General features: G+C 37.8%; 5 protein-coding genes across 5 annotated transcripts; 3 read left to right on the top strand and 2 right to left on the bottom strand.

The window, feature by feature from the left end:
• Positions 1-629: 629 nt before the first annotated feature.
• Positions 630-2,751, top strand: LOC18591734 (glucan endo-1,3-beta-glucosidase 12-like). The gene is made up of 2 exons (XM_007018038.3): positions 630-2,300; positions 2,454-2,751. Exons 1-2 carry the CDS (start codon positions 947-949, stop codon positions 2,483-2,485), a joined length of 1,386 nt encoding a protein of 461 aa, XP_007018100.1. The 5' UTR covers positions 630-946; the 3' UTR covers positions 2,486-2,751.
• An 860-nt stretch (positions 2,752-3,611) lies between these two features.
• GLR3.3 (glutamate receptor 3.3) lies at positions 3,612-8,832 on the bottom strand. Its single transcript, XM_007018033.3, has 8 exons — positions 8,677-8,832; positions 8,091-8,148; positions 7,546-7,882; positions 6,058-7,400; positions 5,692-5,969; positions 5,194-5,225; positions 4,683-5,089; positions 3,612-4,363 (listed from the first exon to the last, which is right to left on the bottom strand). The coding sequence occupies exons 3-8, from the start codon at positions 7,808-7,810 to the stop codon at positions 3,887-3,889; spliced, it is 2,802 nt and encodes a 933-aa protein (XP_007018095.1). The 5' UTR covers positions 7,811-7,882; positions 8,091-8,148; positions 8,677-8,832; the 3' UTR covers positions 3,612-3,886.
• A 3,013-nt stretch (positions 8,833-11,845) lies between these two features.
• On the top strand, positions 11,846-16,091 carry PP2CG1 (Protein phosphatase 2C family protein). The gene is made up of 4 exons (XM_007018030.3): positions 11,846-12,973; positions 13,582-13,776; positions 14,369-14,574; positions 15,197-16,091. The coding sequence occupies exons 1-4, from the start codon at positions 12,782-12,784 to the stop codon at positions 15,750-15,752; spliced, it is 1,149 nt and encodes a 382-aa protein (XP_007018092.1). The 5' UTR covers positions 11,846-12,781; the 3' UTR covers positions 15,753-16,091.
• A 538-nt stretch (positions 16,092-16,629) lies between these two features.
• Positions 16,630-19,843, bottom strand: LOC18591731 (TLR4 regulator/MIR-interacting MSAP protein). The gene is made up of 9 exons (XM_007018026.3): positions 19,682-19,843; positions 19,430-19,456; positions 19,228-19,307; positions 18,462-18,534; positions 18,101-18,158; positions 17,594-17,645; positions 17,419-17,443; positions 17,251-17,342; positions 16,630-16,915 (listed from the first exon to the last, which is right to left on the bottom strand). The coding sequence occupies exons 1-9, from the start codon at positions 19,775-19,777 to the stop codon at positions 16,870-16,872; spliced, it is 549 nt and encodes a 182-aa protein (XP_007018088.3). The 5' UTR covers positions 19,778-19,843; the 3' UTR covers positions 16,630-16,869.
• A 1,568-nt stretch (positions 19,844-21,411) lies between these two features.
• Positions 21,412-24,418, top strand: LOC18591730 (F-box/kelch-repeat protein At5g42350-like). The gene is made up of 2 exons (XM_007018025.3): positions 21,412-21,686; positions 22,353-24,418. The coding sequence occupies exon 2, from the start codon at positions 22,437-22,439 to the stop codon at positions 24,177-24,179; it is 1,743 nt and encodes a 580-aa protein (XP_007018087.3). The 5' UTR covers positions 21,412-21,686; positions 22,353-22,436; the 3' UTR covers positions 24,180-24,418.
• The last annotated feature ends 560 nt before the right edge of the window (positions 24,419-24,978 follow it).

Here is a 24,978-nt window from a genome sequence, read left to right as displayed (position 1 = left end):
CAATTATGGTAAAAGTATAGGCTGCAAGAAGAGAGCCAGTCCGGTCCAGGTGAACTACCTTGCTAATTTGTCTACAACTTCAAATCTAAACAAAAAAACACTACTCCCACTTGTAGAATGAGTGTTTTTCTTTATGAAATTTTAATGGCAAGTTGTAAAGATTCTTGAATGATTCCTCAGCCCGTGATGAAGCAGTTTGTATATATTGGGTTAATCCGACAAACCATAAATATACCTTTGATTATCTTAATACTACAGAGAGTTGATTGATGAAATTTTACTTTGGAGAAATAAACGCAGGCTTTTACTTTTAACCTTTTTTCCCTGACGCTGGGCTTTTTGATTTTTTTAAAGGGTGACAGCTAAAGGAGTAGAAAATTACGAGTCCATCAATTGAAGTTGATTCAGACTTTAGAGAGATCGAGGGGTCAAAAAATCAACTCTGGCTTCATTTCTCTCTCTCTTTTTCCTTTTTTTTTTGTATTTTTATTTAGAAATATGATTAGTTTACAGAATTATCTTGCGTTAGTACGAAGATAAACTTGATCCTGAGGTGTTTCAGACCTGGAAACACATTGATTCCTGGATACTAGCTATATGGTTGGATCCCAATGAACCCTATAACATCAGCCACCAACTCAAACGGGGACCCACCGATCAGTAGAAAAGTGGAAAACGCTGATCCTCGTTTGAAATTTGCCTCTCTTCTATCCCAACATATTCTGGCATACATGGTCCAAATTTCTGTGGGAGGGGCATGAAAGTAATTCAAAAAGCTACCTGCTCCAGCTATTGCATGGTACCAGCATTAAGTACCACTACTAATGTAAAACCTGTAGTGTAATTGTTTTGAAAACCAGTGGCATTTCGTGCCAGTAAACGATACATATCTTCACTTCATTAGCAACAAAAGCAGTCACTCAACACTCCCTTGGAACCAGGATTAATGGCTCCTCTCTACCTCATCCATGTCCTGCCGCTCTCCCTCCTCCTCTTCCTCATTCTCAGCCCATTATCTTGCGTTTCTAGCGTTGGTATTAATTATGGTACTCTAGGAAACAACCTCCCTTCTCCGAAGAAAGTAGCCCAGCTCCTCCAATCCACGCTCATAGATAAAGTTAAAATCTATGACACCAACCCTGAAATCCTTGAAGCCTTCTCCAACACCGGAATAGACCTTATTGTTGCCGTTGAAAACTACCACGTCACAAACATCAGCAAGGACGTGGCCGCAACCGACGAATGGTTCGCGAGTCGTGTGGTGCCCTTCATACCAGCCACTTCCATCGTAGCCATCTGTGTAGGCAACGAGTATTTAACCACAGATGAACATCTCGACCCTGATGCACTAGTCCAAGCCATGCAGAACTTACATGCCGTGTTATTAAAACGTGGTCTGGACCGTAAGATCAAGGTCAGCACCCCACATAGCATGGCGGTTCTTGCTTCCTCATTTCCACCCTCAGCTTCAACCTTTGCTACCAAGCTTCTTCCCACCATGAGCTCTATAATTGGGTTTTTGGCTGATACTGGTGCGCCTTTCATGGTCAATGCCTATCCTTATTTTGCATATAGGGATAACCCCAGCACAGTTGATATAGAGTACGCATTGCTAGGGAATTCGACAGGGGTCCATGACCCTAAGGGTTACCTGTATCATAATATGTTGGATGCGCAGATTGATGCTGTTAGGTCAGCTATCAATGCTGTTGGGTTTGGTAATATGTCTATAGAGATTACAGTGTCAGAATCTGGGTGGCCCTCGAAAGGAGATCCCGGAGACACTGCAGCTACTCCGGATCATGCAAAGACTTACAATACCAGGTTGATTGAACGAGCGCAGTCTAACAAAGGGACGCCAATGAAGCCAAAGGATAAGATAGAGATATTTGTGTTTGCTTTGTTTAATGAGAACAAGAAACAAGGGGGTGCCAGTGAGAGGAATTTTGGGATTTTCAATGGGGATGGGTCTAAGGTGTACGATGTGGACTTGAGCTGCCAATTTTGCAGCAATGGGGGTACATTTGAGAAGATGTCAACAAGTGGAGCAAGGGGTCCGTCAGTTTGGTGCGTGGCTAAGCCACACGCAGATGAGAAAGTGCTTCAGGCTGTGTTGGATTTCTGCTGCGGCCCTGGAGGAGTGGACTGCAGGGAAGTTTATGAAAGTGGTAATTGTTTTCAACCCGACAAGCTTCATGCTCATGCATCTCATGCCATGAATGCTTACTATCAGATGCACGGAAGGAATTATTGGAACTGCGATTTCAAGGGTACCGGGCTTGTCACCTTCAGTGATCCAAGTAAGTTCATTGAAACACGGCAACACTTTTCAGATAATCTTTCTGTTTTTCCCATTGACTTAAAGTGCTAGTTTCAAGCCATGCCTGTGAATTAGTTTCTCTAATTTAATACCATCTTCTTATTTTTAATTTTTGTTTCGCTTTCTTGGTCAGGTTATGGGACATGCCGGTATCCTCAACAGTGATGCACAAAGCAACGGCAAATGCTATATGTGGTTGACAGCTCTCTTTGTACTGATTGCTAGTATTGTTGATTTGAAATTCAAGCAATGTTAGCATGTGAGATAAGTTCACTTTTATGAAATGAGTTTTGGTTTAGTGGGCCGCCGAAAAACAAATTGATTGAATTTCTGAAGGAACATTGAATATTTGGTCGATTTGTTTGTAAAAGGGTGTGGGAAAGGGTCTTTTTACGGAATAAGGTATGACATTTGCACATGGTTAAAGCTCAGTGCTTCCACAATTGAAGGCTTTTTCCACTTCACAAAGCTCTTCCTCTTTCTTGGGGCGGGAATCTTGGCTAGGCCTGTGGACCCGTCTGGGAGACTGGGACAATGGGCCATAGGGTCGCCATGAATCCTGAGCCAGACCCAGAATTTCCACGTACCCTTTGTCCGGACTTAGGAGCAAAGGATTTTTTTTGCCTCTGAGGGTAGAGAGTCCAAGTTATCATCATGAATCCAGTAAGACATCAATGGTTATGGCAAGCTAATAAAGCTTTACTTTATTTCTTCATGGAACACGAGGAAGAGAGTAGCTTGGCATCTCTACAGTAGAAAACACTCATAAAAAGCTAGACTTATAGTGAACAATGAAAATGTGTTGCAAGCTGAAGTTAAAGTCTTAGGAACCTTTCTTTCGATTCAAGAACTATGGTAATCGATTCAAATATGTGGTTGTTTTTATTGAATTATTGATCCAAATGAAAACTCCGCAAGCTAGAATTCTCTAAGATCCTTTCGTTTGAAGAGGAATGATGGCAAAAGCGGTTTCCTTGCCAGTATGCACTAGGGAAGAAGGAACTAAATGAAATCCAAGTTTCGCCTACTGTATTAGTTGAAGCTTTCTATTCAACTTGCATTAAGGAATATCTCTGTCCGTTTTGCATTTAGCCTATACAAATAATCATTCAATGGCTGAGGACATTTACATAATGAAAGTAGATCACCTGGAACATAAGAAACAGAAAGGATTAACAAGGAAAGAGGAAAAGCATGCACATTGTAGCCTGATCATTTGACCATAAACATATCATGGCAAGAAACAAGTTTTGAAATCCTATGTGCGTACGTATGATATAAACACAGTACCAAGCTGGAAACATATATTTATATATTGATAATTGAATTGCAACTTATACAAGGATGACTGGCTAAAATATTGATATATTCAACATTGGGTTTACATTATCATCTGAATGAATGAACGAGTTTGAAATAAAATCTAGTGGTGGAAAATGTACTTTTAATATATTCCTGTAGAAGTAATGCTTTGGACACATATAAACAGTTACGGTGCTTTAACGTAGAGTTTGGAATGTGACTCACATGAAATGGCACAGCTAGGTATGTCCAATGAGAACTGATTTAATTGCCTGAGTTTACATCGCTCCTGGTCATTTCTGTTTCTCTCCTCTTGGGTTTCCTCCCCAACTCATCATCCCTATCATTGTCAGATAATGATTTTTCTATTTTCCTTCTCTTCTGCCCACTTTTTGATTGGTCTTCTTTCTCATCCATTAGTGACAAAAACCTCTGAAGCCCTCCAGAACGTAAGCTACCCTGACCAGTTGAAGCAGATTCAGGAGGGGGAACTCTGCGTAACTGGCGCAATATCTGCAGAAAATATATGAAGAGAGCAATGAAGCAAGCAATCCCACATATAAGGAAAAGGCCCCAGAAGCTCGACAGATGAAGTCGGTTTGATTCTATCTCTGTACTCTCTAAACTGCAAGTGCTTTGCAAAAGCCACTTGTCACGTATCCGCTGCAGATCACCATTCTCAGCAAGTGCTAGAATTGCAGTTGACATATCAACTGCCAAGGGAGAGTCTCGAGGAAACGCCTAGGAAGAAATTATGCAAGCAAAGGAAGAACTAGTCAGAAGGTTATGGGGCTTAAAAGATGTTAGCCTCTAATATTAGGGAAAAAAAAACCAAGCACATTGGATTTTAATCTGTAGGATTTAAAATGGGTGGATTGAAATTTTTATTAAGTTTGAATTGGTATATGTAGTTAACTCATTCAGTAGATAGAATCTTGCCTTCAGATGTCATGGAACAGACAATTAAAAATGTTCAGAGATTCTAACATGCATGTTATCTACTCGTAATGATCACTTCTTAAAATCAGAAAGACAAGTAACCCAGAAAATAAATACTCACAAAACCCCAGCCACTTTTGGTAAATTCTTGACCTACAATCCTGAATGTGCATTGGCTCGAGAGAAAAAGTTCAATATATGGACGTTCATCAACCACAGCAGCAACACCTCCTTTTTCAGGACCAAGTTTGAGTGCAGAAGCATATGCTTCAGGTGACCCAAGGGCAACAAGCCTAGATCTAGATATGTTAAGTTCCTGGCTTAGATAATGTTCAGCAAAAGAACCAACTTGAAATCCAATAGGCTCATCACTTTTTATCAAGCTGTCAATTCCTTTAATCGGAGAAGATAACTGCTGAACTGTGAGGATTGATGTCAGACTTGCAGTGTAACTCGAGTTGATTATTAAAACCACAAAAAGCCATATAATTAGCACTAGACGGCCAAGGGTGCTCATAGTATTCTCTCCTGCAAAAGCAATAAAGTGACCAGCTTAATCAAATTTATCATACCACACCTGCCTTGCCATAAGAACAAATTTTTTTTTTTATAATAGTGGGAATTTCACTTACTGTGGGCAAAAAACAGAGTTGAGAAGCTAAACCTGCAAGGTTACCAAACAAGTTGCAAATTATCTCATATCCCAGGAGATAACTGAAAGGCATGAAAGTAACTTTACTAAGACAAGACACTCTGTTCTATGAATGAAAATAAATTAGAAAGACATGCATATACACACGAACAAAAAGTCTTATTTATAGAGGAATAACTAGTGGTTGTGTGTGTCTGGAGGGGAGGGGGGGATGTTTGTGCTGTCACTAGCTTTAACTGCACAAAGCTGGCAGAGCACTCAAAAATCCATTCTCTTGGCAGTGCCATTTCAAGATTGACAGAAAAATTTTGCCTCGTGCTTTTCATTTTACTTAAAATGATATTTCTTGACCCAACACAACAAACTCCCTCACACCAAGGGTTAGATGCCCTATAAGAACAGTCTTACTTTCAAACATATTGAAGCTGTAAATAAGTTAGGTCAGCATCAAAAGAAGATTTTAAACTTAGTAACTCACCATAAAATGGTTATAACTTGATGTTTAGGTGGGCCCCTAAAATCATCATTGATCCTGTGCTCCAGGATCCACACAACTATTCCAACAACGAGAAAAAAGGAACCTGTGACAATCCACATACGCGGACTGAACGGCCGCAAAAAAGCCCAAGCACCAGTGTTCTGCTTCTTAAATGGAGAAACGATAACCAGTCCAGATGAAATATAAGGCTGTGTAAAATCCACTGTCTTTGTTCGATTTGTGACGATGGCAATGTCACCAACAACAGCATCAAAGTCCTGCAGAAATAAAATGAGACAATTAGCTGGCAGGAAAAATAAAATTTTATTGAGGACAAATTAACATGGTAGTCACAGAGCTACTCACACCCGTTGTGATCTTATTCACAAGCTCTGTATAGCTTGGGTTATTACGACCATCTCCAAAGGAGATAAATTTATATGGAACAGCATATGGCAGCAAATTTACAGCAGCTGTAAATATATCTATACAAAATCCCTTGAAAAAATCAGTTCCTCGCACTCGTGATACAAATTCCCGATAACTGGCCCTATTGGGAACACCAATTCGCAATTGCTTTCCATTGTTCGGAAAAACCCATCCACGAGGCTTGGACGATGTCTCCCCTGGCCAAATAACACTGTATAGTTTTTGACTTGCACTTGAACGGTTCGGTTGCCTCGTATAAAGTGTCTCGGGAGATACAGTGGATAAACCAGAATAGTTTGACCAGTACCCGATCCGTCGAAACCCAGTTCCAAGCACATTAATGATATCATATGCTGGAAGAATAAGTGACCTGTCTGTATTAAACTTAAGAGGACCTGTCAAACCAACAAAATTACTCAGCAATATGTTCTTCAGCAAGAGCATTCCATCATCAAAAATGCTCATTGCGTCAAGGTGGAGAGTACTGCCTGCCACAGAGCTAATCCTAGAATCATTAGAGAATGAGATAATCCCACCCTGGTTAAAAAAATCATCAAGAGCATGAGCAAGCAGCCAAACTGAATCATAAGCATACAGCCCGTAAGTGTTCAACCCCAGAGAACCTCCAGTTATCTTATTCCACCTAGAGAAAAAGGCTCTCTTTCGATCTGAATCAGGGGTGTGTGGGCGCAAAGTTAGAACTCCTTGTATTGTTTCCATGGTCTCAGAAGGCAAAGGAGAATCAGAATCCAAAACTGATGAAAGCCAATCTGTAGCTATCCACACATACCCATTGCCCATCATTCCAAGATAGTTTGCCACAGAGAAAACCTTAAAACCTATCATAGAATTTACATGCAGGACAACAATTCGAGATTGCATTAATGCAACCTTAACAAGAATATCCATGATGGCACCCCGATTCGCTACAGAATCTGGTGGAATACCTACCTTGTAGGAGATTCTGCAGCGCCTCTCTGCAAGTTTATCATTTAAGGCGGACACACCATTCCGCCCTCCATCATCATCTATAAAGATTGCAATGACCTCCTTCCAACCATAATGTTCAACAATCTCAGCCACAGCAGTCATTTGATACAAATCACTTTGAGTTGTCCTAACAAAAAAAGGGAACTGAAGGGAAGAAAGGGTGGGATCTGTAACTGCGAATGATAGTAGAGGAACTTGGAGTTCATTTGCAACATGTGATATAATATGCGCAACTACAGCACATTGTGGACCTATAATGGCAACGACATCAGTCTCCATGTACTGCAAAGCTGTTATTCAACATACAAATTGGAGTACAAAATTATTAGGATCAATTATAGACATTAATTCAAACAATATTCTCGACCATCCTACATAGGAAAAACAAGTGATAACCAAAACCAAATTAATAGCAAATAACAGATTCTAAAATACCTTCGACCATGCCAACAAACCCACTGCAATTGGAATCTTGCATTGTTACAGCAAGTTTTGTCCCTTGGAGGATACTTAAATTGGAGTTGACATCTTTCACAGCTTCATTGATAGCAATCTTGGCAACCCTTCCAACGGTAGTGTCAAATGAAAATATTGCTCCAATATTTACAACAGGCGGTCTTGTAGAAGCATTTCTACCATACCCAATTTTGAACACTCCGAAATGGAGAGAAAGCAACAAAAGAAACCAGGCTGCGTTCATTTTAGTCAACTGCAAAATCAACTTGAGCAGTACAAGATGTATCCACTGCTGCCTCCAATTGATTCGGAAGCTCTACATATGAGACACAAACCAAAAGTTTCTGAGATAAAACTATTAAAAGATTATGCAAATACTATGTTACAGATGCAAGACCCAGAAAGCTTCAGTAGCAACAGAACATGAAAGGGCACAGAACTTCAATGATTAACCAAGTGCTAATATTGTTAAGGAAAAGCCATGTCTATTATAATTAAGAAGAAAATTATCAATTAAACCTTACCTACTAACCCGAGTGCTTCATTTGGTTTCCATAAATTGATTGGGAGCTATGATAATACCTAAAAAGACGGTAGAAACAGAATAAATGTGACAGATAAAAGAAAGAATATGAAGGCAACGAAACCAAGATGATAGTTAGTGGAAACCAGAATCAGATTCCTAGATCAAATCAAACCCAATAATAAAGAGCAGAATAAACCATCAAGAAAAGCACATCCATGAGGCCAAGTGCAAGTCTTGCATTATTAAGTGCGTGAAAACGAAACCCCACTAAGTAAATGCAGTGAAGTTCCTTATCTCACAACTCAAGAAATCAAATAAAGAAAGAAAAGCAAAGGAAAAAGACAATAATAACTAGTTATAATAAATTAATCAGGAAGCTACAAAGAGCCGGATGACAAACTCACAAGCTGAAAATCTAAATCTAAGAATGAGAATTGAATATTTCACCAACCACCAGCCCTACAACAGTGGGGAGGAAAAGAGAGAGAGAGAGAGAGACAGAGGGAGATAAAAAGCAGTTGGGGGCTCGAATAGAAAACATTCAGAACAGGAAATTCACGTGTGAAGCAGAAATGGGATTTTACTTGGTTTAGTATAAGCAACTTTCCAGGCCTCTTCCTGTTTACCAACTTGGACAAAGATTTGAGAATTATTTGTGAGGAAGCGATGCTTCCTGCTGTTCACGATATTTTTCTGTCCTAAAAGGCATTACTAAAGTACTTTACCAGGACTTGACATCCTTCATTTTTTTTTCTTTGTTCGCTTTTAGAAACAATAATTTGTGGGTTTTGACAGCAATTTCCGCCCTTTAATTCGTTAATCTCCATAATTATCTTGATTGACTCTTAATCTACTCTTATAATTAAGTCATCGACTACCCTTTTGTGTACATAATATGTTTTTCTTTTCTTACATACGGTGCAATATCTCTCTGCCTCTGTTTTCCTTTTCCCTTTAAAAGACTTGACTTCTCTATTCATTTTCCAACAGTTGCTGTCTGCTTTTCCCATCTTACAGTGTGATGGGTTAGATTCCCATTCCTAAAAAATGGTAACTATTCAGAGAAAAGACAAAAAAAAATACTATTTGGTCTTAACTTGAAGTAAAAAATTTTCCTTTATTCTTTCCTGAATGCAACAGTGAATTGGGCCGCTTGACTTCTATTCAGAAGGTGGTGACTCACCAAAGAGCCACGAGTTCCATGAGCACTATAACTTGGAAGTATTTTTTTAGGCATAAGTCAAAAAGTCATACATCATCGATTAGGATCGCTCAGTTTTGTTCTTTGTCTGATACAAGCATATGAACATGAAGAAAACCATGAATGTGAAGGAGATCAAAACATTAAGAATATTAAAATGTTAGATGAAAAACAGTGATGAGGAAAGGAAAGAAGAAAGAATTGGCACTATCTTTACAGTATAGTAGTGACAAAGTTGACAATGTTTCCCATGAGAAACACAACTTAAATTAATGAGTCTTATTATGATTAGTTTATTAATATAATTATTCAATCTGTGACATATCCAATTCCAATCTCTTTTACCAAACATGAGAAGATCCGGCACTTGAAAATAGAACAGCGATGATGACTGGGGGGGATGGCCGGATGGGGCTAACCCGTACAGGACAAATGAGAATTGTTGTAGCCTTGTAGGACCCTTGGCTTGCTGCGAAGGTCAAAAAAACAATGTTGCTTTTTGTCCTGGGGAAGTAAATCCCAAGTTGACGAATTCAGACAGGAAAAATGAAAGCGAAAGAAACAACAGAGCAGGATCTACATGCCACGCAGCATCAAGTGGAGAGAAGGCGCGTACACATCACTTGCTTGATCAATGAGGATCGCATGTGTATGATGATGGAAAAATGATACAAAAACATGTCTGATTGAATTGGTTAAGTAAGGAATAAAGTAGATGAGGATTTAGAAAGCGAGCGTGCAACCTAACAGGCAACAGCCATGCAACTTGTGGTCCTACCTTCTTTGGGCTCCTCCCATTCTCACAGTCCCATAAATATTCTCCCAATCCCATCTTCTTCTAATTTTCTGAGCCATTTATATAATCAAACAGGCCACCATCCACAGCCATTGGCTGCTGTTCCTGATACATTCCACCCTTATTGTCACTTCCAATTTTCCATCCCAACATCTTCCTCATTCCTTTCCTTTTCTTCTGCTTTTCCATCAGGAATAGATTTGCTAACCTTCTGTCCTTACAGCCGAATACATCTTCATTCTACTCATAAACTGTAATTGACTTCCTTAATTAGTGCTTAAAGGTTTAAAGAACAAAAAAAGTAAAACAATTTGCCAGTTTTCCTTGCCACAAACGCAAATCGGGTGAAGTTGGGCTGAAGTTCAGTTAGGCCCAATTTGCCTACAGGGATAAGAGTTGTTATCCATGGGTTGTACCCACCATTCAGGCCCAAATCAGTTCTTTTTGTACAAGGCCCACTTCAGTTTCCCAAAGTAATTTTCTTTTATGAAGAAAATTCTTACAAATCTTTACATTAACAGATAATAACGTTAAATTCAAATATAAATTAGCTAAATCTTCATTAATCAATGAGCATTTTCATATACCTACAAACTATATGCTTTGATTATGACACGTGGGACGTAACAATCACCAGCTAATTATAATAAAGGAAAAAGACATATAATACATCTAATCTGTTTTTAAACTTAATCATCAACGGCGAAGCGTGTTGATATCCGATGGCAATATCCAAAGGGCGTCGCCCACAGAATTCCTTCTCCGCCCTTTTTTTTTTTAAATAAAAAATCCGCGCCGCCTAAAGGAGTAAATGGTTTGGAAATGGCTTTACTTACTCGTTACCGCGTATAATTTAAATCCTTTCAATAAACAATACATCAAGGTAAAAAATTTAATTAAATTTGATCGAATTATAATTTAAAATAAAAAATTATCTAAATAAATTTTTATCAATAGATTTGATCCATTTTCATTATTAATATTTTTATGTAAAAATATATATTATTAATAATTTATTTATAATCAATTTGATTTTAAATTTTAAATATCAAAATTCAATTTAAATTGAGATGATAAAAGATGATTATCGTAAAACAAACCTCTTAATTTAATTGAATTGAATTGAATTTTGCGAGCCAAAATGAAAAAACAATAAAATAAAATGTAGTAATCATAATCAATAACAACCTGTCAAAGTATACATAGCATGGAGAGTGTGAAGAAAACTCGACCGTACCGTAATTGATAGTACTACAATATACGGATTAATTATAATCTAAAAACAAATTAGCGGTGATGAGAGATGGTTGCAGGGATGGAAGAATGTTTGGCGTCGGTCTCAATCGCCTCCTCATCATCACATCAGCGATCTTTTTATTCAAGTGGAGTGGAAAAAAGCAACTGTTCTGGTTCCAGTTCTATCTTAGCCAAAATAACAACTTCCTTCCAATGAAAGACCGCCACGTGTACCCCGGGAATCCGAGGCTCTATTAACGGACGTTAACGAACCTAATCTCTCATCCCTCTCAAGCGTTAAAGAGGCAGGGACACAGATCCAACGGCTGGGAAGCAGTGGCGGCAACTAACAAAAAACCCATCGGGTCAACTAAGGGTACACACCAATGATTGAAAGCCACGTGGCTTAACGCCATCCTCGTCCCGCGACAGCTTAGAAGATCCACCGGATTACCTGGAATCGCCGGTGGCCAACCACATAGCAACAACATCAACAACAACAACAAGAAGTTTCTTTCTTTTTCATTGTCCAATTCTCTCTTTTTGAACACCTTTTGCTTCTCTCTCTCTCTCTCTCTCTCTCTAAATCTCTCTCTCTGTGTTTGGGTGGTTTTCTTTCTTGGATCATCTTACGAGAAATACTAAAAAAGAAGAAAAAAAAGGAAAGAAAGAGAAAAGGCAAAGCACAAAGAATCATCATATTTACCTCTGTGAGAGTTTCTCTGCTTTTCTTCAGAACTTTCCTCCTATCCTTGGAGCTTTGTTATTTTATTCCTTCATTTCTTCTTTTGTTTTTTTTTCCCTTTGAATATTCTGATGTTCTTTGTTGTTTTCACCGATTTGGTGGGAATTTTTCGAGTTACGATCTGGGGTTCTTAAATTAGGCAACTGCTTCAAGTTATTGTAAAAATCCAGTATTTAGAGGGTTTGCGGGATTGCTTGATCGAAGGTAATTGAAGGCCTAGTCATCATAAAAAGTTTGGATTTTTCTTTTTAGATAATTTCTGGGTAGGGGTAGTTTGATCTGTGGAGTTGACTCCGGTTCCTTGCTGTTGGATATTTTAGAATAATTACAGCTTCCCGCAACGAATTGAATGTTACTTGGTTTTCCCAGATTTTTGAATTGTTGTCAAGGAACTTTGATGCGCACAATATAAGATTCCGTCAGTTTGGGGTTTCGTGAACCTATTTGATTGCTTGCTGATTTTTATTCGTTATTATTTATATCCGTGGGCCTTTGTTTTTGTCTGAAGAAATTTAATTTCGGCAGTTTCTTGAATCATCAAGCTTTATTTGGAACATTTCGCTTGACAATTTCAGCTGATTGCTTTAGAATTTGGTTGTTTTGGACCTTCTTGAGAAGTTGCCCTAAGAATTTTAGCGAAAGGGTTGTTCTTTTTAACTTGAAACTTGGAAGGGTACTTCAAGGTCTTTGATTTATGGTTGGGAAAGGAATATGGCTGCGGGTATGGATTTTTCCCCTCCATTTACAATCATAGAAGGTGGTTACAGTAAGGACAATGTAGCAGACATGGAAAGGGAAAATTTAGATAATGTAAAACAAGTCTCACTTGGGAAACCTCCACGCCACCTCTCAGTTATGCGCCATTGTGTGAGTTCAGCGAGGCTGATTGCAGAGGCTAATTTGGTATGTATGATCTTTTCTAATCCCTCTGTCCATTATTATGGACTTTTAGGATCCTGAACTTTAGGGAATACTAAATTGGTGTAAGATCTGAAACCTTGATCATACAGCTTATTAATTAGTTCAAAATTTCTTGGGAAATCAACAAGTGATTGTGCTCCATTTGGATCCTGATGATCTAGGTTCTTTTTGCTTATAAAAACCTGCTGACTCTTTTTCTGAATAAACGATATCATCCTGAAGTGGCATTTGAAACGCCTTGTACACCTGCATTTGAGCTGCATAAACTTTTATCACTATCTCCAATTTGATAGACTGTTTAGGTGAAAATAAGGATTATCCTCTGGAGAAATTCTAAAACTGATATATTTTGTTGAAATCATCACCTTGAGCAAGATTTTTTTTTATTTGATGTTCTGTTGCATTAAAAGTAACAGAAAGATAAAATCAGAATATAAAGTTGTAGCCAACAGTTTAATCTAAGTAGCTGCCAGATTCCAGACATTCTTTTCTTTCCATTTTCCTGTAGTTATAAAGAAATTTAGTATTTCTGCTTTCTCACGCATCATTTTCTGATATGCTTTAACTAACTACTACTTTTTCTTCTCTAGGAATTGGATGTTGGTATTGTAGTCCACAAGTCATCTTCTGATGACAAAACCGAGTTTTTGCCTGTGTTGCGATCAGGAAGCTGTGCTGAAATAGGACCCAAACAGTATATGGAAGATGAACACATTTGTATAGATGATCTTATTGGACATCTGGGGGCAACTGCTGAGTTCCCTCCTCCAGGAGCTTTTTACGGGGTATGCATGTTAGAATCTACCATATATGACCCGCCCAGGGTGGTTAATAAGTAAACTTTTGTTGAAATGTGAATTTTGTCTAATCATGTGGCATTTGATTTATTTACTTACTTCAGACTGTCTGGCATGGTTGTTAGTCAGTAGTGAAAAGCATGTGTTCTCATAGATAACTTCTGCCTATATCATTCAATATATTTACCTAAGGGTGGTTAGTATTGAGGAAGGTTTAGCTGTGATGTTTGAAGCACATTCTAATTTAAGGAAAGTGAACCTGGAGATTTTATTTAGGCCAAAAAGAGGAAAAAAAAAAGATATAGGAACTAAGGGCATAATTGTCTTTGACAATGTAAAATGCCGCCTGATCTTATGGTAGCAATCCCATGAGTTTTTGAACATTGCATGATTCCTTTTCCATAGATGAATATTACTTTTCTCTTCGATCTGCTGCCTCCATATAACTTGCTACTTCATGGCTAAGCTCAAGGTGTCAACACACGTTAGTTTTATTATATGTACAATTACCATTGAAGGAGGTTTAGGAAACATAGTTCGCCATACTTGTGAATTGATTCTTGCTAATACACGTGGACAGGTTTTTGATGGTCATGGAGGAACAGATGCAGCCATATTTATTAGGAAAAATATCCTTAAATTCATAGTTGAAGACTCTCATTTTCCAATTTGTGTTGAGAAGGCAATCAAGTGTGCTTTTCTCAAAGCCGATTATGCATTTGCAGATGCTAGTTCTCTTGATATATCATCCGGCACCACTGCATTAACTGCACTTATTTTTGGAAGGTAACTGAACCACAGATCTGCACTAGTAATGTTCATTTTTTACATTGTTTCCATAAATCCTCTTCTAGCAGCCTTGTTTTGGCCTGAGATGCCCTAACAAGCTGTGCATTGGGTCATTGACAATGACATAAGATGCTGCATTGAAACAAGGAATGGTATATTATCATTTGTCAAATTTGTTTGACAGAATTAGTTGTAAGTAAAATGTAGAAGAAGCAGGGACAGAAGGCTAAGATTTGAAGAGTTTTCTTCTCTAACAATGCAGGCAATGCTGTAAAAGTTCAAGTATGTTGAAACTTGCATGCCATGTTGAATTGAATCTGTCCTATTCATCTTAGAAACTTAATATAGGGTTCATCATTTGAGGTTAAGTGGGAAACAAGTTTATAATATAATGAATTTTAATTGCCTAGTAAAAGCTAGTTAGAGGTAGAGGAGAAATTAAACATCTGGTTCTGACTCTACTTTGAGCATCCTCAGGATAAGCTAGCCACTGTTGTGTTTAAGATTGTGCATGGGTTGAAACTAAACTTGAGGTCTTCTAGTAGTCTTTAGATGTTCTGCATTCTGAAAGTCAGGATTTGACTACCTCAAAGACTCTAATATTACCTTCTCTTCATAGGACCTTGATAATCGCAAATGCTGGGGATTGCCGAGCTGTGCTGGGGAGGCGAGGTAGGGCAATTGAAATGTCCAAGGACCACAAACCTAATTGCTCATCTGAAAGACTAAGAATTGAGAAACTTGGTGGCGTCATTTATGATGGCTACCTCAATGGCCAATTATCTGTGGCACGTGCTCTTGGAGACTGGCACATGAAGGGCCCCAAAGGATCTGCCTGTCCTTTAAGTGCAGAGCCGGAGCTGCAGGAGACAGACCTGACTGAGGAGGATGAATTTTTGATAATGGGCTGCGATGGGCTGTGGGATGTTATGAGCAGCCAGTGTGCTGTGACTATGGCAAGGAAAGAGCTGATGCTTCATAATGATCCTGAAAGATGCTCAAGAGAGCTGGTCAGGGAGGCACTGAAGCGCAACACTTGTGATAATTTAACAGTGATTGTGGTATGTTTCTCTGCTGATCCTCCCCCTCGAATAGAGATACCACAATCCCGTGTTCGGAGGAGCATATCAGCAGAAGGGCTGAATTTACTAAAAGGTGTGCTGGATTCTAGCTGATGGAAAAGGGGATGGTTGAAAGAGGTTGTGCATAATCACATTGGAGGATGAAATGGTCGTGGCATTTTTCCCCCAAGTAGCTGCACCTTCACCGTGGCTGACATTCATCCTCAGTCAGGGACGTCCTTGTCATGTAGAATATGATTCTTTTTGAGTTTCTAAATCCTGTACATCTGAGATAACTAATGTTGTACCGATTGGCAGGATTCCTTGTTCAACCCTTCTTTCTTTCTTCTTCATCTGCTCACTCCTGTGTAAATAAACCGAAACTGAGTCTTGAGAGATATGTTCTAGCACTCTTCACTAAATCAAATAATTGCTATCATTGACCATTGTTTACATTACTGATTATTGCTATCTGGGTGTCCTGCGCATTTTTTCAATGAAGGATTTTCCATAACAACTAGCCACATGCATATCTGATTTCTCATCTCCTGGTTTTTCATAGGGTTCATGAAACGGTGGAATGATACAATAGTTCGTTTTAATTACCCGTATGTCCTAATTTTTCCATCTCAGACTGTTTCTCAACCATGAGAGGATTTGTTTGTCACGTATCTCACATCTCTAAAAGAGATAAGTCTTAAATTTATAAGCAAAACTTTCCTCCACTTAATAAGCATTTCTTTTGAGTTAAAAATGTGAACGCCTAACATTTCCACCTTGTCAAAAGAATCTAGAGAAAGGGTTTGGAACGGAAAAAGAAGCCGAATAAATTCACAAGCAGAGCATATGTCATTCGTGCAGAGAAGAAAAGAACCATGTTCCCGCAGGACCAATACCAAGACCAAAGAGGCTGCTCTAAATGGAGGCTTTGGAAAATTAAGCAGCACCTGGTGTAGATTCAATTAACAAGCATTATCGTAGAGGTACGAAGGAAACAAAAATGATTTGATTAGTTGACGTTTGTTAGAGTCACACGGGTAACAAATTTAAAGTTGGAAGCAATGGATACATGATCCAAAGAGTAAAATTTTGCTTAAGTTACAGAAAGAAGCCTCAATTAACCAGAGTTACACTACTTTCAGGAATCTGCAACACAAGGAAACTTTTTCCATAAAAAATTAATTGGTTTATAGAAACTCTTCTCCAGCTGAACCATGATGATTTTAATAATTTATAGTTCATCGTCATCGTCATCAGTATCTACCAAATGGCTACCACTGCATAGACAAGGAGTGGTACAGAAGTCAGAACACCAGAAACCTTCCAATTATGTTTGCAAGTGCAACAAAAGTAAGCAGGAAAGTATCTATATAAAATCAGAATAACATAGAGCTATAGTATATGGCCAAAAACTGGTTTCTGGTAACAAGCAGGGAATGAAACATTTGCAGTAATGATTGAGAAGAACTACTGAACAAATATCCCCCCTTTACTGGCAACACATGCTCCCAAGTCCCCACTTGCATCAGTTAAGGCTGAGTCAAAATGTAGACTTTACAATTACCTTTTTTTAAAAGAAAGGGCAAAGAATAACAAATAAGATCATGGATACCTTAAGCTGCTGCAGTGCTTGCTCAAATCTTGGCACAGAACTTTGCTTACATCTCCTCCCTTAATGGATCCTTGCTTTATCAATTCTGTCAACTGCACAAGTTTGATATCAATGTAAGAGTCAGTATTTCACATATGTATAAGCTCACAAGCAACATTGAGGATTCACCTCATCTTCAGTTTCCTCCAGTAACCTAAACCACAACAAACACAAGGGTTAAACTTGTTTAATAGAATGTAGCTAGCATTTGAATAATCTTATATCACACAAACTACTGGCAAATAATTAAAATCCATAAATGATGCATAATAAGAGGAATAGTGCAAACTACATGCAGTCTCACCTTCCACAATAAGAGGATATATCTTTTGAGTATGCCTTAGCTTCTTGTTTATCTATCAAGTGAAATGCAAAAATAGGGAAACACTTTAGAACTTAATGAAACATAACAGAAACAAAAGAATTAGAAACTAAGTGTATCTCTACAAACATGCTACGTGTAGAGGCAGGCATTCACATGAAAGTATAAAAAACAAAAATGGCTGAGTGAATAATTAGGAAGAAATACAGAATTTCTATAAGATATCAAACAAAATCCTCAGAGAGATGGGATAAGCAACTTTTTCCTCATAGCTTAACAATATTTGCATATGTATGACCAAACAAAGATCAAGCACTTGAAATTAAGTGTCCAAAATCTGAATAAGGGACAAATCACATTTGCAGGGGAACATATGAATTCAAATTCTCTTAGTGGTTATGATTGATCAAAGACTTTACTAGTCATTTTATGATGCAACAACCACAATTAGATTACTTATACTCGCTATTAAAGCAAAAGAATGCATACCAATAGTGAGGATGTCCCAGTTATCCACTTTGATCCATTCTTGTCGAGATGAATCTATCTGCAAAGCAAAGTAAAAACAGATATTGAACATATTAGCACCTACATGCCTAGATCAGCTATGTCACAAAGCATCAATCAACCAAAAAACAGCTGCCAGAGAATATTAACAAGTTACATGCAAACACAATAGTGAAACTATAAATTCGCATATTATGTCAAAGCTGCCACAAGATATTTTGATTACTATCCTGCTAATTTTCGAGGAAAACATAAATCAAGCATATAATCCTTTTAAAGATTTGTTCTCCAAAAATAAAATTGAATAAATATGATGAAGAAATAGAGTCCAAGTAGGAGATACCTTTTCAAGAGTGTAATCTTGCATTTTTTCGCAAAGCCCATCCAAAAGTTCAACAGCTCTAAGCTCACTCATCCTGATTAAAACAAAGATAAAACTTTTAAAAGAGATATCACTTCTATGGGGGAATCAACCATTGAAGAAGAGTAAGTATTCCTGCTTCAGATGCCATATCTATGCATTAGTAGTCAATGATCAGAAAGATCTAAGCAGCAATGAATTTGTCCCACCCAATTAGACCAAAAAATTCACATTTAAAACTCATTACACAGAAGGAATTATAGCAATTAAAACCAGCATTCTAGATTTTAGTGGGTGTATATAATACAAATCTCAAATGACAGAGCTGGGCCATTGGGAATATCCAAACAACAATTAGTGATTTTCGTACCAAAAATGAAATGTCATCAAATGTCAACTACCGGCCCTTGTCAAAACGTGCATTATCAATTTCTTCCCTATTTTCAGCATAAGTTTGTGTTGCGTGATCTCTATTAAGCTGATTTCTCTCTTAATCAGTTTATGTTCAACGTTTCACTTATTTCTGTTGCTTTCTCTTACTATGTTTGATCTTTCACTCATTTTGTTTCTATTGCTACACTTTCATTTGTTTTGGCGATCAATCATCAATCCTAATTCCAACACCCAACAAAGAAAGCGAAATTGCTAATTCAATTATGTATTAAAACTCTGTAACCAGACTAATGTAAGCACATTCGCAAAGTTGGTTTTCCCAGAAAATTGAAAGGAAGAGTTCATATTATTATACCTGTAATCAATGACCTTTCCCTGGCGTTGACCTTTAGAGTCCAAACGATGCCTCATATCCAAATGATTCCTTGGTTTTTCCTACATGTAATAGCATTACCAAATTACTGCTGAATTCGCTTTCGTTCAAGAAATTAACTGAACTGCCATAGATTTAGAGGTAAATGTATTCAGAAGAGAAGCCCCTAGTCCTTAGTCCTTACCTTAGAGAGTTGAATCTCTAGTTCTGCCTGCAAAACATCCAACAAAGCAAAACGATCAGCTGATTATTTCACGAACAAGTCTAGTTGGAAATCTTAATTTTTCTCAAGCAACAAACGATCGGTGACTGAAACAGCAAAATTTTCTCAACGCTTTCCGTTGCTATTTCCAGATGCAGAGTTGGAAATGGTAACGATGGGATGGGACTTAGGAGAGGAGAGAAAGAGAGGGAAATATTATAACTATAAAGTTACCGCGACGGCATTGCAAGCAGCACACTTGTCGTCGATGCAATAGGCTATGGAGAAAGTGGAGAATATGGAAACGAGCCACAACAAGGACCGTGCCATCTCCGCCCTGTTCTTCTTTCGAATCTAGAATTTTCCTTTCGCACGGTCATGTTGAGCTACTTGAGGAGCCTGGATCCGGGTTCGGGCCATTACCAGAAAAAAGGGTCCTATGTCGGGGCAGCGATCCGAGTTAATATTTGATCCCATCTATCACTTTATTAAATATCTGTAATCCAGTTAAAAAGTAAATTTAAAGATAAATTATCATGATTTTTAAAATATTTATGTTAAAAAAAATTTAATTTTTTTTACTTCCATAGTTATATGATAATATAAATATTATACATCAACAAAATATCAAATATAAACTCATATTTTATATATCTATTAAAATAATTAAAAATAATTAACTAAAATCGAATTTTCTCCATAAATCCTTTTGCATTCTTAAATTCCGATTCTCATGTATAAAATTATAATGTGAAAATATTCCCACTTTAGTTACTAAATGCCCATTTTAAAGATGATTAAAGTGACTGATTTATATCACATTTTAAAGGTACTAATTACTTTTGTTTTTTTTTTATTTTTTAAATGATATTGATTCTAATCATTTTATTAATACTTAAAGATATATAGTTGTGTATATGCATATATATACATATAACTTAATTACAGATTAAGTATTCAAATTATAATTAAAATATTCAATTTAATAATTAAAGTTAGTCAAAAATTATCTAAATTATTAAAATAATCATTTAAACTTAAATAAAGGTAGAATTCAATGCTCAACCCAACCCAACTACTACATAAGTGTAGTTCTGTGAGTAGGGATATCTACGAGTTGATTACTTGTTCATGTTGACGATCCAGTATGTCACAAGTTTAATTTGAGTATAGATTTTTTAAGTTGGGGTACAATTTGACCCAAGTTGATTAACTTATTTTATTTATAAATATTATATTTTTATTAAATATTAAATTTAAAGACAAATACAATTCAATCCTCAACTCAAAATATTATGTAAAAGATAAAAATAATTGATATTAATTAAGTGCAGTTTATAATCTACGTATCAAGTTGTCTATTATATTCATTTATTACGAATCGAGTTTGAAGATAATTTATTTTATTCGAACTCAATCCACTTTAATTGATTAATTTATTTATTAAATATTTTTAAATATATTAAAATAATATTTTATTAGTTTATAAAATGAAATATTTCAAATTAACTTTAAAAAAACCCTGTAACTTGGGCCCATGGACACATATATTTATGAGCAAAAAAATAATCATCAAGAGCCAAGAGTCAAGACTCCTTTGGACGGCACTTGGGTCCACACCGCTAACCACCGTAGAAAATTGACCGCCACTCTCCCGCCGAGCTTTCCGCTTAGTTACTCACCCACTACCGCAAAACCAAACCTCGCACGTGCACCCAACGTGCCCTAATTAAAGCAGCCGAACCGATTTTTTAAAGAAATTTTTGTTTCGAGGTTAACTTTAAAAAAGGGAGACTTGAAGAAAGAAAAGCGTCACCGGCTGTTACCTTGGAAACCTCACAGTTGCTGAGTCATCGAGACCCGAGCCCACCAAGCTCATATCCGAAATCCGTGCCCGTGGCGAATCGACGGCTGTGATGCGGCTCGCACGATAAGCGTTGGGAAAGGGGGGGTCGCATAAGATGGGAACCGGGTAAGAGGAGAATGCTTACAAAAAAGAGAGGCAGAGAATGCCAAACGGGAAAGCGAAGAGCTGATGGGTCGCTTTTTCAATCAGTGCGGAGTCGCTTTACCAATTCCAGCCCCGACCAACCAAACACTCATTTTTGTCGATCAAGTTTCTGTGGATTAAAAGCTTTTTCTAATCATCGATCCCTTTCTGTTTAATTATTTTCCATCTTCGCATTTTCGGGGTTTGGAATTCTTCTTCGGACGGTGTCGGTTTTCCATTTCCTGCAATGTAAGTCCCTTGTCTCGTTGTCGGTGAATCGTACTATGACCCACTATTTCCATTTTTGTTTTTATTTTTATACTGCAATTGACTTCCGTTTCTGGAATTTGTGATTGAAACAAATTGATTAATCAGTTTGTTTGTTTGTTTTTTCCTCTCCATCCTTGCTCATTAGGGTCTGATTCAAGACGAGTGCACTGAGTCTTCTAATTAGAAAATGAACTTTACGGATCTGTAGACGAGAATTTGTTCGTTTAAGCTGTTTATTATTTGAAAATTTTTCGTTTTGATGTTAATTCTACGTTAATGTACTGCTTTCAGCATGTATATCTGGAAGTACAATGTAATGGTATCATTATGGTTCTTGTTTTTGCTTTTTGCATCATCAATTTCAATTTGGTTCTCCTTGATTTGCTTTCATATGTCTTTTCCTTCTTTTAAAGAGTCTTGTGATTCAAATCAAGTCACGGAATTATGTTATCTTTGCTCGAAACTTTTTTTCTGCTTGACTCTTTGTTCTCCGTTAACATGTTCAATAACAGTCTAGGCAGGCAAGGGTTTCATCCTGTCTTGTTTTAGAATTGTTATTTCATAGCTTTGTATATATATATATATATATGTTTTTCTTTTGCGTGCATGCTTGGCTGCAATCTCATAAGCTCGTTTTTCTTGTAGATGGCAAGAGTGTAAGTAACCAGAATGCAGCTAGCGAGATAGAAATGGGTGTGCACCTTTGCATGCCCAGAGGAGGAGACCATAATGTTTGCTGAGAATGTGAGTGGGGAGGGATCGCTTCGTCAGGATTTTGAGGCTCTGAGTGTGTCGAAACGGCTTGTGAGGAGTGTTAGCCAGAAGTTGAGGAAAAAAAACCATAGAGGCGAAGGGGAGGAAGAGGATAAGGTGAGAGGGATTTCATTGAAATGTCTTACTCTATACGGTAGAGGTGGTGGTTGCAAAGTAGGTGCTGACACGGGTGAGGAATTTGGTGATCCAAGTAGTAGGAGAAGGTCAAGTGCCAGTGAAGAGGGAAAGGTGTACAAAACAATCTGTGGCACTGAGGAGAATAACTTCGATTGCTTTTCATATGGGGTGAAGGAGAAGTTTTGGAAGAAAAACAATAGAAAAGATTTAGAACTGGAGGAATCAGTACGAAACAGCAGGATGCATATCTTTCTTCCAGATGACATCTTAGAGATGTGCTTGGTGAGACTACCATTGACCAGTCTTATGAATGCCCGCCTTGTGTGCAAGAAATGGAGATACTTGACTACAACTCCTAGGTTTTTGCAGATGAGACGAGAAGGTTCATATCAGAATCCATGGTTGTTTCTCTTTGGTGCTGTGAAAGATGGCTATTGCTCTGGGGAGATACATGCACTGGATGTGTCTCAAGATCAATGGCATAAGATTGGTGCTGATATCCTCATAGGAAGGTTCATGTTCTCTGTTGCCAGTATCGAGGATGATGTTTATATTGTTGGAGGTTGTTCAAGCCTAACCAACTTTGGGAGGGTGGATAGGAGCTCATTCAAGACACACAAAGGTGTGTTGGTCTTTAGCCCACTCACCAAATCTTGGCGTAAAGCTCCATCTATGAGGTATGCTAGATCAATGCCTATTTTAGGAATATCTGAGGTCAGTTCAGAATTCTTGGTCATTCAAAGCCATCAGAATCGACATGATAGGCGGTTTCCCAGATCACGGGTTGGTGGGGTGTCAGATGTTTACGAGGATCCTCACAGGCTTTCACTCAGACGTCAATACAGAAATGCTTTTGATGAAAATGAGCATTCATTGTTTCCTAATAGAAAATCATACAAGTTTATTAGACAAAGAAGTGAACAATCAAATACGAAGGGTTGTAAAAGATTTGTGTTGATTGCTGTTGGAGGTCTTGGGTCTTGGGATGAGCCACTAGATTCTGGAGAAATCTATGATTCTGTATCAAATAAATGGACTGAAATCCAGAAACTGCCTATAGATTTTGGGGTTGTTTGTGCTGGAGTTGTTTGCAATGGGATGTTTTATGTTTGTTCAGAGAATGACAAGTTAGCAGGTTATGACATAGACAGAGGCTTCTGGATTGGAATCCAAACCTCCACATTTCCTCCCCGTGTTCATGAGTACTCCCCGAAACTTGTATCTTGTAATGGTCGCTTGCTAATGCTTTCTGTCTCTTGGTGTGAAGGAGATGGGCAAATTGGTCGCAGAAACAAGGCCGTGAGAAAATTGTGGGAGCTAGATCAGATGTATCTTACATGGACAGAGGTCTCCATACATCCTGATGCTCCAATGGACTGGAACCCTGCTTTTGTTGCTGACAGGAACTTAGTATTTGGGGTTGAAATGTTCAAAATATTTGGTCAGGTATTGGATTTCTTCACTGTGTGTGATGTGTCCGATATGGGGATGAAATGGAACCATATTTCTAGAAATCACATGGCTCATGATTTAGATGCTTCTTCTTGCATGACTAAGACAATGGCCGTGCTACATCTATAATGTCTTTGCAATACACCATAATTCATGCAGAAAATTTTAGAACATTATTGCTCATTGGGGTATTTTGAGCACACATTTCAACCTGCAAATTTCATATTTATTTCTTTGAATTTCCACAATTTGTAGAATGGCGACAACCTTTGGTTTCTAGTTCTTATTCAGTCGTAGCCAGAGGTATTGTCACTTGTAGTCTTGTAATTTGTTCTCCACTGTTCATAAATTGATCATGTATTTTTCCATCTTGTTTCTGTTGCATCTATGATAAATGCCTGCCTCGTTCATTAATTCATTTTGTTGGCTTTTGTTTTCTTTGATCAAGTTCATTTCTAGGAAAGGGGGGAAAACAGACTGAAATTCCAATTTCTAATGTAGAAAGTTCTTAAATTTGTCAAGAACGAGCCTTTGAAAGCACCTTTCAAATGTGTGGTAAAGGTTGGTTCTGATTTTTAAACTTGTACAAACGAAATGCTGCTGATAACTCGAACCAAATGTACTGGAACGAACATCACCCTCCCATTGTCTGGGTACTGTGAACAATGAGGATGCATTCAATCCTTTTCACCTTTGAATCAAAGTACACACGACTGATGTGAATCTGTGAAAACATCATACTTGAATCCTGCTAAAATAGTGAACCCTGGATATGGAATCCGTGCCATGATGGATATCTGAATGGCATTCATTCGACAAAGGGGGTCTTGAACCTGTGCCATGATGGATATCTGAATGGCATTTGTTCGACAAAGTTGTACATGCTGTAGTCCATTACTAGTTGCTAATGACCATCCACCATAGAATT

This window comes from Theobroma cacao, chromosome 8, assembly GCF_053813885.1.
Source record: "Theobroma cacao isolate CCN51 chromosome 8, ASM5381388v1, whole genome shotgun sequence".
NCBI lineage: Eukaryota > Viridiplantae > Streptophyta > Magnoliopsida > Malvales > Malvaceae > Theobroma > Theobroma cacao.
This window is presented reverse-complemented; position numbering and strand designations above follow the sequence as displayed.

Coding starts and splice junctions, on each gene's coding strand:
- LOC18591730 (XM_007018025.3), top strand. CDS start 22,437: ATGTTTGCTGAGAATGTGAGTGGGGAGGGATCGCTTCGTCAGGATTTT.
- PP2CG1 (XM_007018030.3), top strand. CDS start 12,782: ATGGCTGCGGGTATGGATTTTTCCCCTCCATTTACAATCATAGAAGGT. Junction 12,974..13,581: donor TGATTGCAGAGGCTAATTTG/GTATGTATGATC, acceptor TTTCTTCTCTAG/GAATTGGATGTTGGTATTGT. Junction 14,575..15,196: donor ACTGCACTTATTTTTGGAAG/GTAACTGAACCA, acceptor TTCTCTTCATAG/GACCTTGATAATCGCAAATG.
- LOC18591734 (XM_007018038.3), top strand. CDS start 947: ATGGCTCCTCTCTACCTCATCCATGTCCTGCCGCTCTCCCTCCTCCTC. Junction 2,301..2,453: donor TGTCACCTTCAGTGATCCAA/GTAAGTTCATTG, acceptor TTTCTTGGTCAG/GTTATGGGACATGCCGGTAT.
- GLR3.3 (XM_007018033.3), bottom strand. CDS start 7,810: ATGAACGCAGCCTGGTTTCTTTTGTTGCTTTCTCTCCATTTCGGAGTG. Junction 5,226..5,691: donor CAAGTTATAACCATTTTATG/GTGAGTTACTAA, acceptor GTAACCTTGCAG/GTTTAGCTTCTCAACTCTGT. Junction 4,364..4,682: donor CCAAAAGTGGCTGGGGTTTT/GTGAGTATTTAT, acceptor ATTTCTTCCTAG/GCGTTTCCTCGAGACTCTCC.
- LOC18591731 (XM_007018026.3), bottom strand. CDS start 19,777: ATGGCACGGTCCTTGTTGTGGCTCGTTTCCATATTCTCCACTTTCTCC. Junction 18,535..19,227: donor GGAAAGGTCATTGATTACAG/GTATAATAATAT, acceptor TGTTTTAATCAG/GATGAGTGAGCTTAGAGCTG. Junction 17,444..17,593: donor ATATCCTCTTATTGTGGAAG/GTGAGACTGCAT, acceptor GTTGTGGTTTAG/GTTACTGGAGGAAACTGAAG.